The sequence below is a fragment of the Bos mutus genome, chromosome 13 (genome assembly GCF_027580195.1).
Source record: "Bos mutus isolate GX-2022 chromosome 13, NWIPB_WYAK_1.1, whole genome shotgun sequence".
NCBI classification, from domain to species: Eukaryota; Metazoa; Chordata; class Mammalia; order Artiodactyla; family Bovidae; genus Bos; species Bos mutus.
Window position 1 is genome coordinate 72720414 of NC_091629.1, and position 23855 is coordinate 72744268.

Genomic DNA, 23855 nt, shown 5'->3' on the forward strand with positions numbered 1-23855 from the left:
TCAGGATGCCAAAAGAATACTGCCATGAAGAGACAATTGAAAAAGTCCTTAACCTAGTTTGTCAACAGAGCAAAAAATACATCAAAATATTGCTAGATAATCCATTTGTATAGCTTTTATCTATGTCCCGTGACTTATAATTTCATTTATTAGGTAAAACCTGACTTGTTGAAATTAAATTAGCTGATGCATATATAAGTAGGGAGCCTCTTGAAAAAGCATTCGCATAGGCTATGTTTAAAGTTGTAATGACAATAACTAAGTTATGTTTCTTAATCCAAATTATGTAGATTCCCTACAATGAACCCAAGACATGAGCATGGAAAGAATAAGACAGCAAAAGAGTGAACTCAAAGACTGTAGGCTAGTAAGGAGATCAGAGCAAAAAAAAAAAAAAAAACACACAACACATTAGGTGGGAAAGCTAAACCAGCAAGTATCTGAAAAAAAATAACTCTCTGAATAGTATAAGTAGGGAGACTCCATCAGAAAAACAAGTCAGTGAGGTATAGACGTGACCAACATGCTTGTTCCTCCTCATTACCTATGTTTTGTGTAGTTATGTGTATTCACATCATGTGCCAAGATGGCTCATGGGGATTTCCAGTGTGGGAAATGTCCTTGGATTATTACTTAACTGGAAATGATGGATTCATAACAATATACAAGCTCATTTACCAGTTTTCATGAAACACTATATTTTTGCCAAGCAGATGGTCCAAGAGTCTTCACTATGACCAAGAGATATATTGATGATTACCAGCTTTCAAAAGAACTGAACGTCTCTCCTAGCCTCAGCAGCATTCCAAGGAGGAATGGCTTTTAGCATCAGGAGAGGCAGGTCAGACTCTTGGCTCTGAGATGCTGAAGTTTTGAGTTTGTCATTTAACCATTTGATTCCAGATGAAGAAAAGGATAGCAATACCGACCCTATATGTTCTGCAAGATTGTTGTGAAAATAATACATGTCAAATAAATGTTTTGGAAACTGGCTATTTTGGTTTAATTTTTACTCTGCATCTTTGAGGTTATTAAAGTTATCCTCGAAATTGAAGTTGTCCTACGTACATCTTTTAAAAGTAAAGGGAAAAGAAAAAGCAAGCACCAAAATGGGTATGTCTGACCACGTGGTCTTCTACTTGAGATCAACAATGTTCATACTTGTTTTAAAAATGCTGAAATCACAGTAATTACCAAAAATGACACTGCTGTTTCTTTAAATACACAAAAGCACCAAGAGCTCTCATTAGGAAACTCCCATAGTCTCTTTCCATACCCAGACATTTCCAAATAATCTATTTCCTGCCAAAGGAGAAAGCTAAATTCATGGGCCATCATAAATGTAACAAAATACTTTACAGTACTCATGTGAGCAAATGAGGACAAAACCAAAATCATAAGAAAAATGTACAATATTGTGTGTTGTCTGATACTTATTTGCTGTTATATGTTAATCATTGAACTTCTAAAATCCAAGCCTCCATAGCATATTTACTTATTGTGTTCCTTGGTTTATTTGAATAATTCTTTTACACATCACTGCATATATCCCGAAGATCTTATTAAATAAGTAGAATAATAGGCATGATGTACAATGATGGAAATATTCAGTTTCATTTAAAAAAATCCCCATCATGATGATTTAGCGCAGTCAAACCCACTCCAATATCACACTCTGAGGTTGCTTTAAAGATTGGTTATATATAAAGTGATCTTATATTACTGAAAAAAGATTAACAAACATCAGAAATCCCCTATTAACAAAGGTAACTCCTTCAGGAAAACAGAACCAGACGATCCCTGAATTCTTCATCTTAATGAAACCCACCCAGTTCTTTTATGCAAAAACCCATTTTTTTCTGAAGAAGCAAAAGTGAGATCATGGCTAAATAAATCTGACCATTTTGCCCATCTTCACCACCAAAACCAATCAACTTCATGCCTTCAGTCAATAATTACAGAAAGATAATCAATCACCCATCTTTGGCTCAGTGACTAGGTCTACTGGATACTTATGGAATAAATGTATCTGCCTTTTAAAAACTGAGGATCAAATCACAGCATCTTGTATGTTCACTGACTGTGTTCCCCTACCTCGTGCTGATTCTTGGCCAGCCATTCCTTAATGGTGCTAAGGGCGATGACTGCAGCAGGCTCGTTTGGAAAACCTAAGTGAAAAGCAGAAGACACATTTTTTTAAAAAGGCAAAGGTGATAGAGAGTCAGTCATGGATGGATACTGGGTTTTTTCCTCATTTAGTCAACATTCAATCCAACCATTTAGTACTGAGCAAGGCAGACCTTAGTAAGTGGTCTACACACTCTACACTTCACATCACAGGAGATGAAGTCTGCAATGCTATATACAAGGGCACTGGTCCTACACCCATCTAGAGCAAGAAGGGCAATAGAGAACTAATTGTCTCTTCAGTTGTATGGTTATCTATTAAAAAGATTTACAATTGCTTAACAGCTTTCACAACATTTTCACATAATTTTCTCATACAGTTCAGTTCGGTTACTCAGTCGTGTCTGACTCTATGTGACCCCATGGACCACAGCACGCCAGGTCTCCCTGTCCATCAGGAACTTCCAGAGCTTACCCAAACTCACGTCCATTGAGTCAGTGATGCCATCCAACCAACTCAACCTCTGTCATCCCCTTCTCCTCCTGCCCTCAATCTTTCCCAGCATTAGGGTCTTTTCAAATGAGTCAGCTCTTCGTATCAGGTGGCCAAAGTATTGGAGTTTCAGCTTCAACATCAGTCCTTCCAGTGAACACCCAGGACTGACCTCCTTTTAGGATGGACTGGTTGGATCTCCTTGCAGTCCAAGGGACTCTCAAGAGTCTCCTCCAATGCCACAGTTCAAAAGCATCAATTCTTTGGCACTCAACTTTCTTTAAAGCCCAACTCTCACATCCATACATGACTACTGGAAAAACCATAGCCTTGACTAGACGGACCTTTGTTGGCAAACGAATGTCTCTGCTTTTTAATATGCTGTCTAGGTTGGTCATAACTTTCCTTCCAAGGAGCAAGTGCCTTTTAATTTTATGGCCACAGTCACCATCTGCAGGGATTTGGGGGCCCCAGAAAATAAAGTCGGCCACTATTTCCATTGTTTACCCATCTATTTGCCATGAAATGATGGGACCAGATGCCACGATCTTAGTTTTCTGAATGTTGAGCTTTAAGCCAACTTTTTCACTCTCCTCTTTCACTTTCATCAAGAAGCTCTTTAGTTCTTCTTCACTTTCTGCCATAAGGGTGGTATCATCTGCATATCTGAAGTTACTGATATTTCTCCTGGCAGTTTTGATTCCAGCTTGTGCTTCATCCAGCCCAGCATTTCTCAGGATGTACTCTGCATACAAGTTAAATAAGCAGGATGACAATGTACATCCTTGACATACTCCTTTCCCTATTTGTAACCAGTGTGTTGTTCTATGTCCAGTTCTAACTGTTGCTTCTTGACCTGCATATAGATTTCTCAAGAGGCAGGTCAGGTGGTTTGGTACTATCATCTCTTTCAGAATTTTCTATAGTTTATTGTGATCCACACAGTCAAAGGCTTTGGCATAGTAAATAAAGCAGAAATAGATGTTTTTCTGGACTTCTCTTGCTTTTGAAGTTGGCAATTTGATCTGTGGTTCCTCTGCCTTTTCTAAAACCAGAATGAACATCTGGAAGTTCACAGGTCACATATTGCTGAATCCTGGCTTGGAGAATTTTGAGCATTACTCTGCTAGCATGTGAGATGAGTGCAATTGTGCGGTAGTTTGAGCATTCTTTGGCATTGCCTTTCTTTGGGATTGGAATGAAAACTGACCTTTTCCAGGCCTGTGGCCACTGCTGAGTTTTCCAAATGTGCTGGCATATTGAGTACAGTGCTATAACAGCATCAACTTTTAGGATTTGAAATAGCTCAACTGGAATTCCATCACCTCCACTAGCTTTGTTTGTAGTGAAGCTTCCTTAGGCCCACTTGACTTCACATTCCAGGATATCTGGCTCTAGGTGACTGATCACACCATTGTGATTATCTGGGTCATGAAAATCTTTTTCATACAGTTCTTCTGTGTATTCTTGCCACCTCTTCTTAATATCTTCTGCTTCTGTTAGGTGCATACCATTTCTGTCCTTTATTGAGCCCATCTTTGCATGAAATGTTCCCTTGGTATCTCTAATTTTCTTGAAGAGATCTCTAGTCTTTCCCATTCTATTGTTTTCCTCTATTTCTTTGCACTGATCACTGAGGAAGGCTTTCTTATCTCTCCCTGCTATTGTTTGGAACTCTGCATTCAAATGGGTATATCTTTGCCTTTCACTTCTCTTCTTTTCAAGATGTCATATTAAAGCCTGTTACCCTCAGCTGACAAATCAAATAAATTCAGGTCAGAGACGGCAATGTGGTGGACCCAGGGTAACACAGTCAGCAGCCCTCCATCAATGAGCTGGCACAAGACAGGGTGAGAGACTGGTCACAGAGTCAAACCACTGAAAGATATTGTACAAATTCAAGGAAGGCCATGCCTGCTCCATTTAAAGCCACTGGAAATGGCAACATGAAAGGACCTGATTTTATAGTACAGGTTTGGTTGTAGAAGAGCAGGAAGAATGATGCACTTGTAACACATCAATGAGCATAAGCACACAGAGTCAGAGTTTCTAAAGCTCATCCTGTAGTGCATGTGAACCAAACACATTCAAGAACTCACAGAATCACAGACATTCTGCCAATAGAGATAAATGTGAGGGGAAAACCTTATAAGTCACTCATTTATGGGGAATAAAGGAGAGATGGGAGTGACTCTTCTATTAAAACTCAAGCTCACCACTGGCTTCCTAGTCACAAAAGTCTGTAGTCTTTCACTCAGTCTTCATCTTCTTTGGTATTAAATGTTTTTAACTAATTTTTTATGTTTCAGTGTCTTTTACCTCCTGGATTTTTAAAAAAAAATCTTTGAAGTGTTTTAAAGTATATAGTTTAGCAGTTTTGATGTCCACAAACTTGTGCAGTCATCATCACTAATCCCAGGATATTTTCACCATCCAAAAAATAAGCTCTAACTCATTACTCTCCCCAGTCTCACCTCTCCCTCAGCTCCTGGCAAGTACTCATCTACTTTGTCTCTACAGATTTGTATATTCTAGTCCTGGATTTTCTTTTTTTCTATCTTTTGGCCACACTGCACAGCATATGGGATCATAGTTCCCCAACCAGGGATTGAACCCCGCCCCCCACCACCACCACTGGAAAGAATATATTCCAGGAGTTCTAATGATTTAAATACTAATGGTTTAAATCTCAGTGGACTTTCAGAGAAAATGTGAGAGAGAAATAAAAGAGGACTTGTTTGTCCCCACTTCCAAAAGTAAGTGTTGCTTTTGTAATTAAGTCTCTACATGCTTTGTGAAAGAAAGGGACCGAAATAAAGCAGTGCCAAGCTCCACCTGGTCACTGTCATAGGAGAGAGAGAACCCTGCCGTGTAAAAACAAGTACACACGTTCTCAAACTTGCAGATTCGTTTATGACATTTGGGATCATGGCTTTGTTATACATAGTTTCACTTTGCTTAAATGAAGTTTTCAAAATATAAAACTCTTAAAATGAGAAAAGCCTGTCAGTTCATTAGCTAATTCACTAAACAAACAGACTGAACCCACTTTTCTTATGTTCTTTACCACTAGTGCCACCTGGGAACCCCATTATTTAATTAGAAAAGGGTATATATGTACATACACATATGTACTTATGGATATATCTGTATAGATAGACCCTGACCAGTCCTTGTCTTTAAATCCCAAAGCTGGGAGGGAGGAAATAACAAGAGGCCATCACAGTCCAGCAAACAAGGGCATTCAGGAATGTAGGGACACGGATGAGAGCTGAGGAAGGAAGGGGCTACTTTTTAGAAAACAACAGAATCCTTGGGAAGCGCACTGTATGTCAGGAGCCGAGGGGACACTGTCCTTGGGAATAAGGTGTGAGCAGCAAGGAATTGATGGAAAAGGTGAGAGAAAGTGACGTGAGGGGGAAGAAGGAGTCTTAGTGGGCTGCAAAGAAAAACAAGGTGGCCAGAATGGGCGTACGTAATTAGGGGTTAACCACAGTGAGCTTTCCAGTCCGTCTCTCCCCTGAGTTGGAAACCTACATTTGTAATAACCCAGGTGCCTCCCCTGATGGGCTGTAGAGCCGGATGTATGATGTGTAACCAAAAGTGCAACGTGCATTCGTCCACAAGAGGAACCCCTTCCCGAGGTTCTGGTTCTGCCCAAGGCTCTGCCTCTCTGTTAGCAGCTGCGGAGTCAGCGGCTTCCCCCCTGGTAACCTGGTCCCACAGTGTCCCTCTGGCAGATCTGACACCACCCCGTTCTTCCTCATCCATCGATCTCAGAAGGTCTGATCCGCTCTCGCCCCAACAACTGCAGTTGACTTGTACCTGTGCTCTTGGTCATCTCCCCTTCTCTCGCCTATCCAGCACACCGCCTTCAGGTGATTCTCCTAAAGTACAGTTACCACCACCTTACTCAAAACAGTGGCAGCCTTGGCTGACTCTCCGGCTCTTCCAGAATAAACCTTAGCACCTTAGCTTGAGTATACACCCCAGGGGCCATTCTAGATTTGTCTTACCTCTATTCTCTTCCCATGAAAACCTCCAACTTTTTGATGTGTTCAAGAGGTATTTAAATAGTAAAATTATAGGGCTATATAAAGCTAATAAATTCTGTAATCACGCTCAGTTGCAATGGCCATCAGCATTAACCTTTAGAAGATGTAATTCCCCACAGAGAAATTATACAAGTTCTCCTAGAACCATGGCAACTGTGGTCACTTCTCAACTATGTGTGACCTCCTGGTCACTTTCCCACATTCATCAAACCTCTGGCACTGAGTTGTAGTTTTTATCTCCACCTCCAGGTTTGTAATAACGTTGGGCACTTTTAACATCCAAGATGATGACTCACTCAACACCTGGTTTGCCAGTTCCCTGACCTGGTCATTTCTGATGACAACCCCCACCGTACCTCCTCCCCAGATCACACTCTGGACCCTGATGTAATATTTCCATTCCAAAGCTATCTCCCCAAAAGCTCTTCTTTTTAGAATGTTCAGGAACTTTCCAAAGAACAGCCTTTGCAAGCCTTTGAAGGCTGCTCTGTCCTCAGACCACTCCCCAGATTCGTGCTGACACTTCTCTCCTGAGTGGTCTGACTCTGTCTCATGTTGTTTTACTCTCTGCTTTCTCATTCCAGCCACACTGACCTTCTTTCTAGTCTTTGAATGTGGCATGTTCCTTTTCACCTTCCTGCAATGAGGCCTTGTTCATGCTGTTTCCTCTTCCAGAAATGGCATTCTTGTCTTTTCCTAGCTCATTTTAACATTTGCCCTCTGCTCAGCCAACACTCCACCAGGGAAGGCTCCTCTGATATGGACGACTACGCACCTCATGCTTTCATAAGACCACGTGCCTTTTCCTTGCAGCACTCACTGGAGTTGCAATTTTATGTTTATTTATGGAAATATTTGATTAACAATCTTCATAGAGTGAACGTCCTAAGGAGATAAGCTACCACACCTGTTTTTACTTATCATGTATCCCCGAAACATTGCTGGCACATAGAAAATGATCAATAAGTACATGTGGACTCAGGAACTTTTGCACCGACAGCAGGAATGGTTAATTACTGGGGGAACAAGAGCGCTTAGCTCAAGAGTATGGTATGAGATGTCCAAGCAGAAATGATGTATCCACATTATCCTATTTCATCCCTGAGGGAAAACTATTGAGAAACTGCATTTGAGAAAATATAGCTCCTGGTGGGAAGCTATGCTGTAATTAAAAGGGGAGGAAAATATCCAGACAAATATCCCTGAAAACATACTTGCTGTCAGCAGCGTAAGTAAACAAAATAAATATTATACTATATTCTGGGCAAATAGCAACCACACAATCCTTTGTCCACTTAACTGCAAGACCCCAAGGGTTACAAGAAAGACCAAGGAAGAGACAAGGGCGGATTTGTGCCCAGGCTCCTGAGGACAGTAAGGCCTGCTTCAGGAGGTTTCAATGGTATTCTGGTCACCAGGGGGCTTTTGTTCACAAAAGCAGAATGGCCACCCAGAGGCAAGGCTGCAGACAAGCTTCAGATGAATCATTGAATTAGATGACATACAAAGTCTCTTCCAAGTATGAGGGTCAATGAGGCTGAGCAAACCATTAGCAATTCAGGGCCAAGCATGCAGGGAGTGGTGTGTGTGTCCAGGTGTGCACAGAACATGCTTCTGTCATTCCAAAGCTACTTAGTTCCTCATTCATTAGGGTTATTAAAATTAACTTTTGCTGTCAATGGTGAAGCCAAATCACACAATATTTTTAAAATTTACTTTTGTATTTAAATTGCTTGCAAAGTTTTTCACACATACACATATGTGCATGTGTGTGTATATATATATGTACACACACACATATACACTGTTCACCACCTCAAGATATAAAACATTTCCAACACTGCAGAAAACTGTCTTGCTTCAGGTCAATACCTATACCCTGAATGAACAGCTAATCACAGATTAGCTTTGTTGCTTTTACAATTCATATACATGGACAATATGCACTGTCTGTATTTTGTTCAATATCATGCCTGCCTGATTTATCCATGTATCCATATAGCCATGCTATATTCACACGTGCAGCAGAAGCTCATTCTTTTTCACTGGAGGGCTGCATTCCACTGCATGAATATTCCACAACTTATCCATTCCAGTATTGATGGATAATTGGATTGTTTCCAATTTGGGGCTATTGTGAATAAAGCTGCCATAAACATTCTCTTGCATGCCACGCTGAAAACTAAAGCACTTGTTTCTGCTCAGAATGTACCCAGGAGTTGGGGTTATGGGTCCAGAGGTTCATTCCCCAGATGGTAGGACTGGCAGCTCCTACCAGGTTTCCAAAGCGGTTGTACTGATGTGCAGTCCCAACAGAAATGTATTAAAGTTTAAAACAATGTAGTTATCTTTCTAGTTAGTTAACATGCCAGGATGTACTTCATTATATTTTCTTGACCACATTTAAAGCCATTAAGGACAGCTTTAGGCTAATCAATACCTTTTATAGCTAGAAGCTCAGACACACTTTCTGACTCTCTTGTTTTCTCTCTACAAAGCAGTGAGTACTTAAACCATGAGGGGACAAATTCTGTCAACAGAACATCAGAACAGAAGAGGGAAAAGTGGAGACAAAAGGGAGAAACAACAGAGTGGGGAAACCAAAACAGCAAGTTGAGTTTGCAATGCTTTTCTTCCATGGAGTATCAAATACTACTTTAGCCATTTTCTCTCACTCAGTTATTGCCTTATATTTTCTCTTTGCATCAAGCTGCAGAAAAGATAACAGCAGCGAAGAGTCATTGAAGTCTCTACCCAAGACACTGTTTATTGGAATTGTGGAAAATCCTAATTGTTTCCAACATAATTGGAGTGAATCTGGCTTTGACCTTGTCATTGACAATTTTCCTCTCTAGCTTTCTTAAAAAAAAAAAAAATCGCTGTTGTTGATAATTTCCCAATATCAGTTCATGAGGTGGCAAAGAGCTGGAAACAGTTGAGCACCCAAATATCTTTACTTTGTCTATAGGTTCCTATGGAGAAATTAAAGTTGTCCTGTTGTTATAAAACAAATATTTTCTATTGAAAATCCAGCACAGTCTACCCAAATAAATATAAATATAACATACTCTGCCCGTTTTTGAGGAAGAAGCAATGGATCAACTTCTGTTTTAAACTCACAGTGAGGTATGCTTGGAGCTATAGATTACTACATCATACAGAGGCAGATAGTAATGCCCTAAATCAATTATTTCTGAGAAGCTCTTAGCATGCAAAAGAGTTAAAAATCAAATTGAACAGAATACCCAGTACAGTTAATCCATGCTTTAAAATATTCAACCCATCTACCGTTTATAGTCCACCCAGGGCCTGCATTTCCCCTCATCTTCCAGCCCAGTTTCCAGCGATCACCTGCGCTTTAACTGCCCGTGCCTCTCTAGCAGTTGTAAGAAGAAAACCATCTAGTGATCAATGCCCAGGCAAACCTCATAAATGTAAAAACTACTGTTTGTGTACTGAATCATTTTTTTTAGCTACACAATTTCTTCTGGAGTGGCCTTCACCTCAAAGGGTATTTAATCCATATTATCAACTCTACCCAGCCAGGCAGTTGGCCCAAGGCTGTGATAAAATAGTAACAACTTTATGGGATCATAAATCTCCATGTCCATTGCATATTATTTACAAAGTGGTTGCCACACTTACCAGCCCTTAGGGTGACTATAAGCACCCAGTTGGGGCCAAATGGCCATAAATATCCAAAAAAAAAAAAAAAAAGAAGCAATAGTTTAAAAAAAAAATCAAACTGAAACTCTGCCCATTAAATTCACATCTACTTTTAAATCCTCCCTCCCCATCAAGTCTTTAATGAGGAAAGCATGCTGCTGCTTTTAGTGTTTCTATTTACACACAAACTCAAGTAAAATAAAAATATCAGTTATTAAACATGGGATTTTCTGCATTGATGAAAATCTGTCCTAAATGAGGGGAATCATGAATTACTGGGCTTATTGAAATGTTAACATCAGTTGAACTGGGATTTTCAACATTGACTTAATGTAAAATTATACTTTGCTTGATTTTTTAAGAGGATAGCCACAATCTTTTTCTATCTTAGCACACGAATTCTGGTGTGGGGACTAAGTAGACAGTGAAACAACACACTTTACAAGCTCAGGTAAAAGAAGATGCAACGCGAGCTGGGTTGTGTTTTGCTCAGAACATACTTCACCAACCTCCTGAACACACATCCACCCCTGACCTGCGTGGGCGAGAGAGGTAGAAGCGTGCAGATGGGGAGTGTGGTGGACACGGGGAAACTTACAGGACAAGGATTGTTGTTAACCTCAAAACAGCTTTCCATCAACCTCCTCCCCCAGGCCTCCTTCCAAACCAAAAAAAGCAATTCTGATAGCGTGATGGAATCAAATTACTTGAGAGAAATGAGCTGAAGGAACCTCACCGTTAAGCAACTGCCAGAGCAGCCACTCAGACAATTCTGGCTAACGGCTGAGTTTCACAAGCGATAAAACAGGTGAAGTAATAAGGCTGACCCTGGCCCCGTCACTGCAGTGAGCATGGCAGCAGCATGCTAACGAGGGCGTCGCTGGCTTCTCTCAGCAGAGCAAAAGGGCACCTGGAAGGCAAGAGGGAGGCATCTGCAGTCCGTCCTCAACAGGGTGGAGTCTTAGCTGCTGCTTGAAAGGACAAGGCAGGCTGTGTCATACATCTGTATACACATAATACGGCAGGCTTGTTATTTGCATATACGTATGCATGCTCATTTGCTTCAGTCGTATCCGACTCTTTGCAAACCTACGGACTGTAGCCCACCAGGCTCCTCAGGCCATGGGATTCTCCAGGCAAGAATACTGGAACAGCTCGCCATGCCCTGCTCCAGGGCATCTTCCTGACCCAGGGATCGAACCTGCATCTCCTACATCGCCTGCCTTGCAGGCAGATTCTTCACTGCAGAGCCACCAGGGGAAGCCCATTTGCATACATATACACATACAATATGGCATATCAATCAGTTGCATCACTGTGGAAGACTCAGACCATGCCCTACATACATCCCCGTGGCATGTGTAATCCTCGCACCCTGGCTCAACTTACACCCACCGGCACCTGCTGCCTTTCAACTGTGGGTTCTCACTGCCCACTATGGGGCAAGTCTGGAGTGTCAGGGAATCAAAGGCACCAGGAGCATCCTTCAGTCATGATTAATGAGGTAGTGGGTACCCACATCAGATCACCCGCCCCCTGGTGGAGAAGGCTGAGGGGCATGCTGAATGCTGCCCAGTGGGTGGATGCTCCCATGGTCCACAGCAATGATGCTCAGCAAGATCCTCTTTGATCTCAGATGCTCAGCTGACCCCCTCTCCTTGTCTTTCTCCCCTACTACCATTCATGAAACTCTCTTCCAAACTCAACCCTAACCCCTGCTTTTGGGGGAAAGGAAACTATGACAGCCACCAGCATCTGTTCACGAATTTGAGGAAGTGAGGTATTATGTCTTATCTGGAGAGCGCTCTTTCTCTAAACTTTTCTAGTTGTCATCTTGGGAACATGCACAATAGAGAATGTTTTATAAGTTAATGACAAAGGGAAAAGAGTTGGGGAGCCTGCTGGTCATCAGCATGAAATCACAATCATATTTTACTGTTGGGAGGTGCAGAGGGCTTCCCCTGTGGCTCAGCTGGTAAAGAATCCACTTGCAATGTGGGAGACCTGGATTTGATCCCTGGGTTGGGAAGATCCCCTGGAGAAGGCAATGTCTACCCACTCTAGTATTCTGGCCTGGAGATATTCCATGGCCTGTATCATCCATGGGGTCACAAAGAGTTGGACATGACTGAGCAACTTTCACTTCACTTTCAGAGGTCATAAGCCAGGTTCACATTGGCATGTGAGGCTGCCCCACTACATAGAAATCTTGAAATAGCAAAATTGCTGCTGTTGTTGCTGTTGTTAACATTTAGCAAGTAATTATTATGTACAAGTCACTAAGTAAAATGCATGCCAATACTAAGTAATCTTCACAACAGCCCAAGGAAAAGAAGGGAGAAGAAAGAAGATGAGTTGGCTTCTAAATGGACAGTGACAGTGTATTGAGGGAGGAGCTGGTCAAAGATGTTTAATTTGGATACATCCTGAATACAATCAAGAGGTATGCAAAGTACAGTCTGTATTGTACAAGCTTTAATGAACTTAGAATCACTCACTAATATGATAAATGTGATGTGGACCAGCACCTATCTGAAGAGGAAGCAATGATACCGCACGTGGCTATGGATGGGCATGGGGTGGAAGCCTGTTCTTAGAAGCCCTGCCACCTCTGGCTTCCAGCTAATACAGCTCCAAACCCTCGAAACTCCCTTCAAGATGTATACAATCTTTATCATTTTACAGAAGTGGAAAAAAAAAAAAAAGACTATAGGGGAACTCAAGCAGAGGCACGGCCAGAACCAGCCTTCCCCCTCTGCCCCCTGACCTGGATCTACCAACTTCCCTCCCTCCATCCACACTCTAGCTCAGTGCCTGGCGTTCAGTTCAGCCTCACATCTCTGCAGAAGGATGATCACCACAGTGCTTCTCCTTCAGAGACTCCAGTCCAGATGCAAGCCTGTTTCAAATTCCAAAGGAAGGAAGAAGTCAGCCTGAAGGCCCCTGTGGTCAGAAAGTTTGTTGCCCAAGTACAGAGCCTCCTGTGAGGACCATACCTGAGAGCCCTGGGCCTCTGATGCCCTGCCCTCTTTCTCAGGTGGGAGCCCCCAGTCTAGCACTTACTATCTTCACTGAAGAGCATAACTTGGGCCCAAGGAGCCCCTGGGGACCATATACAAGCTGGTTATTCCTCAACATGTAGGTACTGTAATTTTTGACACAGTTATTAATAAAATCTGAACATCTGAAGCTCACTGGCTCACAACAGAACTTCTGTGACATCATGCTTTCCCCCATGGCCCTGCCTTACCCCTCACTGGTATCAGCTTAGTATTGATTTTCCACACACGACCTCTAGAATTGGTCATAAAGAAAGGAAATTTCTATACTTCTTAATCTCCTCACGCCCATTCTTTCATTTCACTTGACATTATGTGTGCATAGTGAATAATACCCCATAAATTCTACTATATTCACCTCAGACTTGAGTAACTTGCTTTCCCTTAAAAAAAATTGTGGAACATGAAGTTTTCAAGTTGTCCCTGCTCTGCAAAGCAGGTCTGAATGAGCTGCATTTTTATGGGACACAAGGTTACCATCTATGCAAGCTTCATCAGCTTCTCAAACTTATGAGCACTGGTGTCTTATTTCTAAGAGTGTTTTTTAAATCACCTTTTGCCTAAGGAATTATAATAATGACCTGAGAAATGGTTCGTGAAACAAATTCTATTCTATGCAAGCTGTTCCTACTAACCCTGAATAAGTCTCTGGAGAAGGGAGATGAAAGATCTCACAGAATCACCTGGAAAAGAATTCTTATGAAATTTTTTAAAAGATGATTTTTCCAAAAAGGGTAATCAAAGGAGTTTGTTGAGGACATCACATTTGAGTAGAAAAGACTGATCCTGGGATCAACTGAGAGATGAAAATTCAGTGTCTACTTTCTGAACTGGTGGTGTGTATGGTACATGGACCTGGGGGGCAGTGATTTTTCCAAATTTAAAGCATGTGATCTCATGTCCATGCTAGGAGCCCCGAGTGGCTTTCTCCACGCTTATGACCAAAGTCCACACTCCTCACTTTGGCTTGCAGGGTATTTCTGCTGCCCTTCCCAAAATCTGAAATGATCTCAGATCCATGCAACTGGTCACCTTGCATCTATCCCATTGCAATAGAAGCTCCAAGAGGCAGAACCCTTATCTTACTCACTTTTCCACCTTTAGTTGTGCTGTTCAGTCGCTAAGTCATGTCTATTTGTGACCCTATGCACTGTAGCCCACCAGGTTCCTCTGTCCATGGAATTCTCCAGATAAGAATGTTGGAGTGGGTTGCCATTTCCTTCTCCAAGGGATCATCCCGACCCAGGGATTGAACATGTGCCTCCTGCATCAGCAGGCAGATTCTTTACCACTGAGCCACCAGGGAAGCCCTCCACCTTCAATGACAAAGCAAAATAGGTGCTCAAAAACATGGAGTATGAACAGTGAGAACCTGGGGCATAATTGGTTGCTCCAGTGCCCTGTGAGGCTCCCGGCCATGATTTTACACCACCTGAGGTCTAGGGAAATCAGTCCTTGCCACATTCAATCAGTCCTTCATGTTCAATCAGGAAATGAACTGATTCTGTGTTGTGTATTGGAGCCTGCTGGCTAAATATCCCACGCACATGACTTCAGTTCAGTCGCTCAGTCATGTCCAACTCTTTGAGACCCCATGGACTGCAGTAAGCCAGGCCTCCCTGTCCATCACCAGCTCCTAGAGTTTACTAAAACTCATGTCCATTGAGTCAGTGATGCCATCCAACCATCTCATCCTCTTTCCGTCCCTTCTCCTCCCGCCTTCAATCTTTCCCAGCATCAGGGTCTATTCTGAGGTCTTTTTAGAGGTCTTTTCTACTAGGTTCTTTACATCAGGTGGCCAAAGTATTGGAGTTTCAGCATCAGTCCTTCCAATGAATATTCAGGACTGATTTCCTTTAGGATGGACTGGTTGGATCTCCTTGCAGTCCAAGGGACTCTCAAGAGTCTTCTCCAACACCACAGTTCAAAAGTATCAATTCTTCAGCACTTAGCTTTCTTTATGGTCCAACTCTCACATCCATAACATGACCACTGGAAAAATCATAGCTTTGACTAGATGGACTTTTGTTGGCAAAGGAATGTCTCTGCTTTTTAATATGTTGTCTAGGTTGGTCATAACTTTCCTTTCAAGGAGTAAGCATCTTTTAATTTCACAGCTGTAGTCACTATCTACAGTGATTCTGGAGCCCCCCCAAAATAAAGTCTGTCACTGTTTCCACTGTTTTCCCATCTATTTGCCATGCAGTGATGGTACCAGATGCCATGATCTTAGTTTTTTGAATGTTGAGTTTTAAGCCAGCTTTTTCACTCTTCTTTTTCCGTTTCATCAAGGGGGCTCTTTAGTTCCTCTTTGCTTTCTGCCGTAAAGGTGGTGTCATCTGCATATCTGAGGATATTGATATTTCTCGTGGCAATCTTGATTGCAGCTTGTGCTTCATCCAGCCCAGCATTTCTCATGATGTACTCTGCATATAAGTTAAATAAGCAGGGTGACAATATACAGCCTTGACATACTCCTTTCCCTATTTGGAACCAGTCTGTTGTTCCATGTCCAGTTCTAACTGTTGCTTCCTGACCTGCATACAGGTTTCTCAAAAGGCAGGTCAGGTGTTATGGTATTCCCATATCTTGAAGAATTTTCCAGAGTTTGTTGTGGTCCACATAGTCAAAGGTTTTGGCATAGTCAATAAAACAGACATTGATATTTTTCTAGAACTCTCTTGCTTTTTTGATGATCCAGCAGATGTTGGCAATTTGATCTCTGGTTCCTCAGCCTTTTCTAAATCCAGCTTGAACATCTGGAAGTTCATGGTTCACGTACTGTTGAAGCCTGGCTTGGAGAATTTTGAGCATTACTTTACTAGCATGTGAGATGAGTGCAATTGTGCAGTAGTTTGAGCATTCTTTAGCATTGTCTTTCTTTGGGATTGGAATGAAACCTGATCTTTTCCAGTCCTGTGGCCACTGCTGAGTTTTCCAAATTTGCTGGCATATTGAGTGCAGCACTTTCACAGCATCATCTTTTAGGATTTGAAATAGCTCAACTGGAATTTCATCACCTCCACCAGCTTTGTTCATAGTGATGCTTCCTAAGACCCACTTGACTTCACATTCCAGGATATCTGGCTCTAGGTGACTGATCACACCATCATTGTTATCTGGGTCATGAAGATCTTTTTTGTACAGTTCTTCTGTGTATTCTTACCACCTCTTCTTAATATCTTCTGCTTCTGTTAGGTCCATACCATTTCTGTCCTTTATTTAGCCCATCTTTGCATGAAATGTTCCATTGGTATCTCTAATTTTCTTGAGATCTCCAGTCTTTCCCATTCTACTGTTCCCCTTTATTTCTTTGCAGTGATCACTGAGGAAGGCTTTCTTACTTCTCCTTGATATTCTTTGGAACCCTGCATTCAAATGGGTATATCTTTCCTTCTCTCCTTTGCCTTTCACTTCTCTTCTATTCACAGCTATTTGGAAGGCTTCCTCAGTCAACCATTTTGCCGTTTGCATTTATTTTCCTTGAGGATGGTCTTGATTCCTGTTCCTGTACAATGTCATAAACCTCCGTCCATAGTTCTTCAGGCATTCTGTCTAACAGATCTAATCCCTTGAATCTATTTGGTGCACCTAGGAGAATGAGATCTAGATCCTCTTGGCTTTAGGTCTGATAAACATCTCTTGGGCTTCTGTCACCCTCAAGTGGGGAGAATATAGGACCAATTTCAGGGACATATCAGCACAGGGAGTGTCTAAGTTTCGAATGTCACCCACTCGCAGGCAGAAAACAGTTTATGTCCCAAGAAGCTGATTTTATGCCCCACACCTGTCCAGGCAGGAGCAAGGTTCTCCTGAAGGACCCACACTAGAGACCGTCAGCACAGCTCCCAGCAGTGTTAATCCCAATCAACAAACATGGAAGACAATGAGTTAGTCCCCAAAGCCTCTGATTATTGGCTTTTACAGACCAATGCCTGGTCCAGTTCCCTGAAGGCCTGTGTAAACTGCCTTCATCAGTCCAGGAATGCCTCTGAAAAGCTTCTCAGTGACCATCTGCACTCTGATGGTCACACAGCATGAACTATCTCTCAAGGCTGAATGCTGAGATAGACATTGGCTTCAACCCTCTATAATCTGAGGTTTGAGCTAGCCTCCCAATGTCAGTATGCACAATTTTCCTACATAGGGAGGGCCCAGCTGGTGGAAACTCTTCACGGTTTGAAAGCATATACCATGGCAGCCACTCTCTTGCTGAGTGAGCCAGAGGTGAATGCACTCTTAGGGCCTAAAATTGTAATTAAAAATAAAACATTTGGTGTGATTTTTGTGATCAAAAACACCTTGTTTTGATATAATTAAAGTCCACTGGAGGACCACATACTGAAAGTCATTTGCAAAGACATTTCAAAAGTTACCAAGTGAGAAGTTCTGAAAATTTCCATGTTGAGACAGACGGCAAAGCTTCAAGTCTGATGTGAGCAGGAATGCTACCAGCAGACCACTGTATCTCTTTTTAATAGTTTAGTTTGAGTGTGCTGGATCAGATAAGTGTCCCCTGTTCTCCACTCTTCTTTGCTACATCATTTACCACCTGGCTTTGCAGAACCTGTCCCTGTGGGTGGAGTGTACTTATTTGCCTGACTGATGCCGAATTTGCGTGTGTGACTTGCTTTGGTCAATAGGATGTGAGCAGAAACAGGCTTTAAAAGTTCTTGGTGGCATAGAAAGAATACCCCAGGTAGATGCTGCTTTTTCAGCCTGGCCCCTGAAATGAGAGAGCTGACAGAGACTGAGCCCCAGTAAAAGCCTAGAACCCAGCTTGGCCAGACCAAGCCTAGCCTTTATCAGTTAAACAACAGCAAGACCACAGAACCAGGAATCAGAGAATAAAGGCTCTTTGCTGTCAGCCATTGGATTGGAGGGGTTGTCTTAATACAGAAAAATCTGACTGATACACTGAACTAGAATTGATAGTCAGAGAACGTAAGTTTTTTTCTGAAATCCCACTAAGGCCACACAGCACCCAGGAGTGGTCTGTGCTTTTATCTAGGTCTTTCTAATCTTCAGAATATGGTTTCATTTGTGGACTGTTCTTCCAGAGTAAAATGTAATACACTCTGTATACTCGTTCAAGGAATGAGGCATGGGAATAGGGCATGGGAATGGGGTCAAGAGGGCTGCTCAAACAAGGCCAAGAAGAGGCCTGGAGCCAGACCTACCACACTGTGCATGTCCCCCTGCATCCTGCAAGCTGCCCTCTGGGTGAACGCAGCACGTTTCTGCTGCTCTGTGTTTGCACCTGCAACGTGGCGCTAAGGTTACTCTTGTGAAGACTAAGGGGTGTAAGTCACGTGCCTCTTTTGGTCACAGGTGCTCTCATTCAGGCCCCTTTCCTTATAGGTACTTAAAGATGTGAGAGAGCTGAAGAGTGTAAGAAAGCCTGAAGCGAGGTAGGTGAATGCTGGTTAGCACGGGAGCCCTGGAGACCCAGCTGAGAGCATGAAGCGCTTCCGTCCACCACGAGCAGCGGCTCCAAGCACAGGTGCGTTCATTCAAGATCAGTCTCCCAGTCTGTCAAGAACTTGGGGGCATATTTACATTACCTGCCTTCTCCCAGAAGCCCCTCTTGACACTAGGAAAGGCAATCTTTGGTAACAGAAACAGGTACTGGAAGAAACAGGTTTTCACAAGATTGACCTCATTTACAGTTAAACTTCTGAAAGAATTGTACCATACTTGCTGTCCTCTAAAATATCAACCTCCAAAAGGAGTTTACTGATTAGATCCCCCCAAATCACCACACTCTGGATTTTTACAGAAGCCTAGTAAGAGGGGTACACTTCTTTAAAGAATCTAAAAGGAATTTGGAGGGACCTGAACAATGGATTGATTTGTTGTATATGTGTGTGTGTGTGTATATATATACACACACACTATTCTATCTAGAACATTCCCTTCACTGGTTTTTGGATTTCAAAGTTTTACCCAAATATAAGACACTACTCCTAAAAATGCCTAGAGAGATGTAAAAGGAAGTGATGCATGTACCATTTCCTTCAGATGGACAGAACCTGGCTCATTCTTCTAAACCACAGTGAGGCATGTGGGGGTAGGAGGTTTGAGGAATGACACAGGAATGAAGAGACCAAATAAGCCACAGAATTGTAGAGCAGGAAAACTGCATTTTCAAATGCAAATTTCCCACAATGCTTGTCATTGTTCATCTTAATAATGAATGACAATATCTCACAAACCATGAGCTCTAGACCAAGATTGTGGTAAGATAATGAAATCCTGCTGCTGCTGCTGCTAAGTCACTTTAGTCGTGTCCGACTCTGTGCGACCCCATAGACGGCAGCCCACCAGGCTCCCCTGTCCCTGGAAGGGTGTATTTCCCATCAAAAATCAATCTGTTCTCCTGCTAGAGCTACAGTAAGCAAATGCACAATAACGTGAAGTTGTAACACACTATGAAAACCTGCCAGGGTCAGAGAAGCTCAGTTTGTGCTTTTAGAGGTAATACTACCCACTTAAACATATAAGTTGAAGGTTTGATGGATTTCTTTTGAAAGTGGGAATTTTTGTGTGGACGCCAACATATCAAGGTATTGCTGATAGAAATATAAACTAGTCACACAACATTCACTTATGTAACACAATGGGGAAGGCAATGGCAACCCACTCCAGTGTTCTTGCCTGGAAAATCCCAGGGACTGCGGAGCAGGGTGGGCTGCCATCTATGGGATCGCACAGAGTCGGACACGACTGATGCGACTTAGCAGCAGCAGCAACAGCTGAAAAGATTTTTTTTTTTCCCCCTTAAAAAATAGAATGGCATTCTGGCACTTAACGGTGCTTGGGATTCATCACTTTGTTCTGACAAGGAAAAACTGACTGAACAAACTGGAAATATTTTTAAAAAGATCTTCTTAGATCCATCAGAGAAGTGAGGTCACAGAGAAAACCACTATCTCTTTAATTTGGAGAAACTGGTGAATAACAGAGAATTCCAACTTATCAGAACAGAAATTCCTAAGCAGAAATCTCCACAGGAACCAGTACCACGGCAGGAAAACCTAAACTGTAATTAAGGAATTGTTTGTTGGAGCTTGGAGTAGACAATTTTGTGTCAACTTCAAAAAAAGGTAACTTACCAGACTAGCTCAATGAGTTTACTCAGGAGTAGTTGAAAGAACTGCAATTCAGAAGACACAAGCTCTGGCTAACCACAAGCAAACCACAGGTTGCTTTTATAGGGAAAATGGGGCTTTGGGAGGGACTGTTCTAAGTGATGGAGAAGGCAATGGCACCCCACTCCAGTACTCTTGCCTGGAAAATCCCATGGACGGAGGAGCCTGGTAGGCTGCCGTCCATGGGGTCGCGAAGAGTCGGACATGACTGAGCGACTTCACTTTCAATTTTCACTTTCATGCATTGATGAAGGAAATGGCAACCCACTCCAGTGTTCTTGCCTGGAGAATCCCAGGGACGGAGAAGCCTGGTGGGCTGCCATCTATGGGGTCGCACAGAGTCAGACACGACTGAAGCGACTTAGTAGCTGCAGCAGCAGTTCTAAGTGAATTTTCACTGGAGGAAAGTAAGCCTTCAGGTTGGTAGTGTCTTCTCATAGGCTGAGCTGCAGTGTTTTCCATTGGCTGGGCTTGTTGCTGGGCAACAAGAATTAGTCCTTCCTCCTGCTTCTTCTCTGAGATGCAAGTTCACTTCAGTTCAGTCGCTCAGTCGTGTCCGACTCTTTGCGACCCCATGAATCGCAGCACGCCAAGCCTCCCTGTCCATCACCAACTCCCGGAGTTCACTGAGACCCACGTCCATCGAGTCAGGGATGCCATCCAGCCATCTCATCCTCTGTCGTCCCCTTCTCCTCCTGCCCCAAATTTTATTTGGGATAATGCCTGGGAGGGTGTAAGAACTCCCCACACAGGCCTTCCCAACTCTAACTTTAGTTGAAGTTTCCTTTTTTTTTTTTTAAATACACTGGAAAGTTACAAATTCCATGGCGGTGGGGGGATAGTCTTAGGGTCGCCCCCCCTCCCCCTTTTGTGAATTTTACCTTGACCAGGTTCTTACAGTGAGTAGAGATTAAAAAATCACCTCCTGCTCTCTGCAAAGGTGGGGGTGTTGGTGTAGGGAAGGTGGGGGAGGTGGCTTGGGACTTCTTTGAAACATGTTGCTGAGTTCTTTACAAGGCCTGCCTTCAGGAGAAACTGCTTTACCAGAGCCTAACATACCGGAAGGAAGGGCCATGTTCTACTTCAGCCAGCTTTAGGCACCTACATTGTTGTTGTTGTTTAGTTGCTAAGTCCAGTCTGACTCTTTTGCAACCCCATGGACCATAGCCCACCAGGCTCCTCTGTCCGTGGGATTTTCCAGGCAAGAATACTGGAGTGGGTTGCCGTTTCCTTCTCCAGGGGATCTTCCCAACCCAGGGATCGAACCCATGTTTCCTGCCTCAGTGGATTCTTTACCACTTAGCCACCAGGAAAACTTGAGGCATTTACATGAGGAAGGTAAATCCCTAACTCCAGGCACCCTTAGTTATTCCATCCACCTGAGGTGGAGAAGGGGAAGCTGAGAAGCGATTGTGATATTCACAGTTCAGAAGCTCAGGCTCAAAACAGACTGAGAACTCATCACAGGACTACAGAACATTCTCTCCCCCCACCACCTCACTACCACCTTACTAAAGATCTATTTACTGCAGTTCCATCTACCCAATATATCATGTCCAGCTATCAAGGAAAAATTACAAGACATACTAAGAGGCAAAAAAAAGCACAGTTGGAAGAGACAGCAAGCATCACAATCAAACAGATATAGTAAGGATGCTGGAATGATTAATATGCTAAAGATTCTAACAGATCAAGTATATAGCATATAAGAACATATGTGCATTATTATAAGTTGAGAGACAAATTCTAAGAAAGAAATAGAATCAAAAAAATTCTAGAGTTCAAAAATAGTGTAACAGAAATGAAGAACGCCTTTGATGGGCCATTAATAGAGTAGACACAGGTGAAGAAAATTTCTGACCTTAAGGGTATAGAAGCTTTGAAAGTTAATAGAGACTTAAAAAATAGAAAATAAAGAGGATAAGACAAAAATAGAGCAGAATATCTAAGAACTGTGAGGCAAATACAGGAAGTATAAAATATATATAATGGAATACCAGAAGGAAAAGAAAGAAACAAAAATATTTGAAGCAATAATGGCTGAGAATTTCCTCCAGGTTAATGTCAGACACCAGACTATAGATACAGGAAGTTCAGAGAACACCAAGGAAGACTAAAACAAATCAAAAACAAAACTACACCTTGGCATATTGTATTCAAATTGCAGAAAATTAAAGATAAATTTTGAGCTTCCCTGGTGGCTCAGACAGTAAAGCATCTGCTTGCAATGTGGGAGACCCGGGTTTGATTCCCGGGTCAGTAAGATCCCCTGGAGAAGGAAATGGCAATCCACTCCAGCACTCTTGCCTGGAAAATCCCATGGATGGAGGAGCCTGATAGGCTACAGTCCATGGGATCGCAAAGAGTCGGACACGACTGAGCAACTTCACTTTCACTTTCAAAGATAAATTTTAAAAAATCCTGAAAGAAGCCAGAGGGGAAAAATGCATTTTACATATAGAGGATAAAAGATAAGTCTCTTACCCAATGTCTCAGAAACCATCCAAGCAAGAGAGGGGAGTGACATATTTAACGTGTTGAGAAAACAAAATCACCAATTCTGCACCTTCAAAATTATCCTTCAACACTGAAGAAGACATAAAGACTTTATCAGATACAAAAATGGAGGGAATGTTTTTCTGGTAGACCTGCCTTGTGAGAAAAGTTCTTCAGAGTGGAGGAAAACAATGCAAGTCAAACAGATCTACATTCAGAAAGGAAGAGCATTAGAGAGGGAATAAGTGAAGATAAAGTAAAGCTTTTATTCTTATTCTTAATTGATTTAACAGATTTAAAAAATATAATAGGAACCATGTGTGTGTATATATATATATGTGTGTGTATATATATATATATATTCACAGATAGCATAGGAAAATATATAGAAAACATTTGTATGGTGATAACTTTTTGATACAGCATCAAAGGCTCAATTGATAAGCTGGCCATCATTAAAATTAAAAACTTCTACTCTATGAAAACCACTGTCAAGTGAATGACAAGCCAAACAGGGAGAAAATATTTGCAAGACACATTTGATAAAGGACTGTTCTCCAAAAATATGCAAAGAACTCTCAAAACTCATCAATAAGAAAATGAACAAGTTGATTTAAAAATGAGCAAAAGATACGATCAGATACCTCACCAAAAACACACACACACACACAGATGGGAAATAAGTTTATAAAAAGATTCTCTCCATCACATTTTAGCAAAGAATTGAAAATTAATAATGAGATACTACTACACAGTTACTAGAATGACCAAAATCTGGAACACTGACAACACCAAATGCTGGTGAGGA

At 42.1% G+C, this 23855-nt stretch overlaps 1 protein-coding gene across 1 annotated transcript in view; it reads right to left on the bottom strand.

Moving 5' to 3' along the window:
• Nucleotides 1–23855, bottom strand: part of MACROD2 (mono-ADP ribosylhydrolase 2) — a 2305531-nt gene that overhangs the window by 613770 nt on the left and 1667906 nt on the right. Inside the window, exon 8 of the mRNA XM_070382044.1 lies at nucleotides 2095–2168. Coding sequence (XP_070238145.1) covers nucleotides 2095–2168 — 74 coding nt within the window. The remainder of the gene's footprint in view (nucleotides 1–2094; nucleotides 2169–23855) is intronic.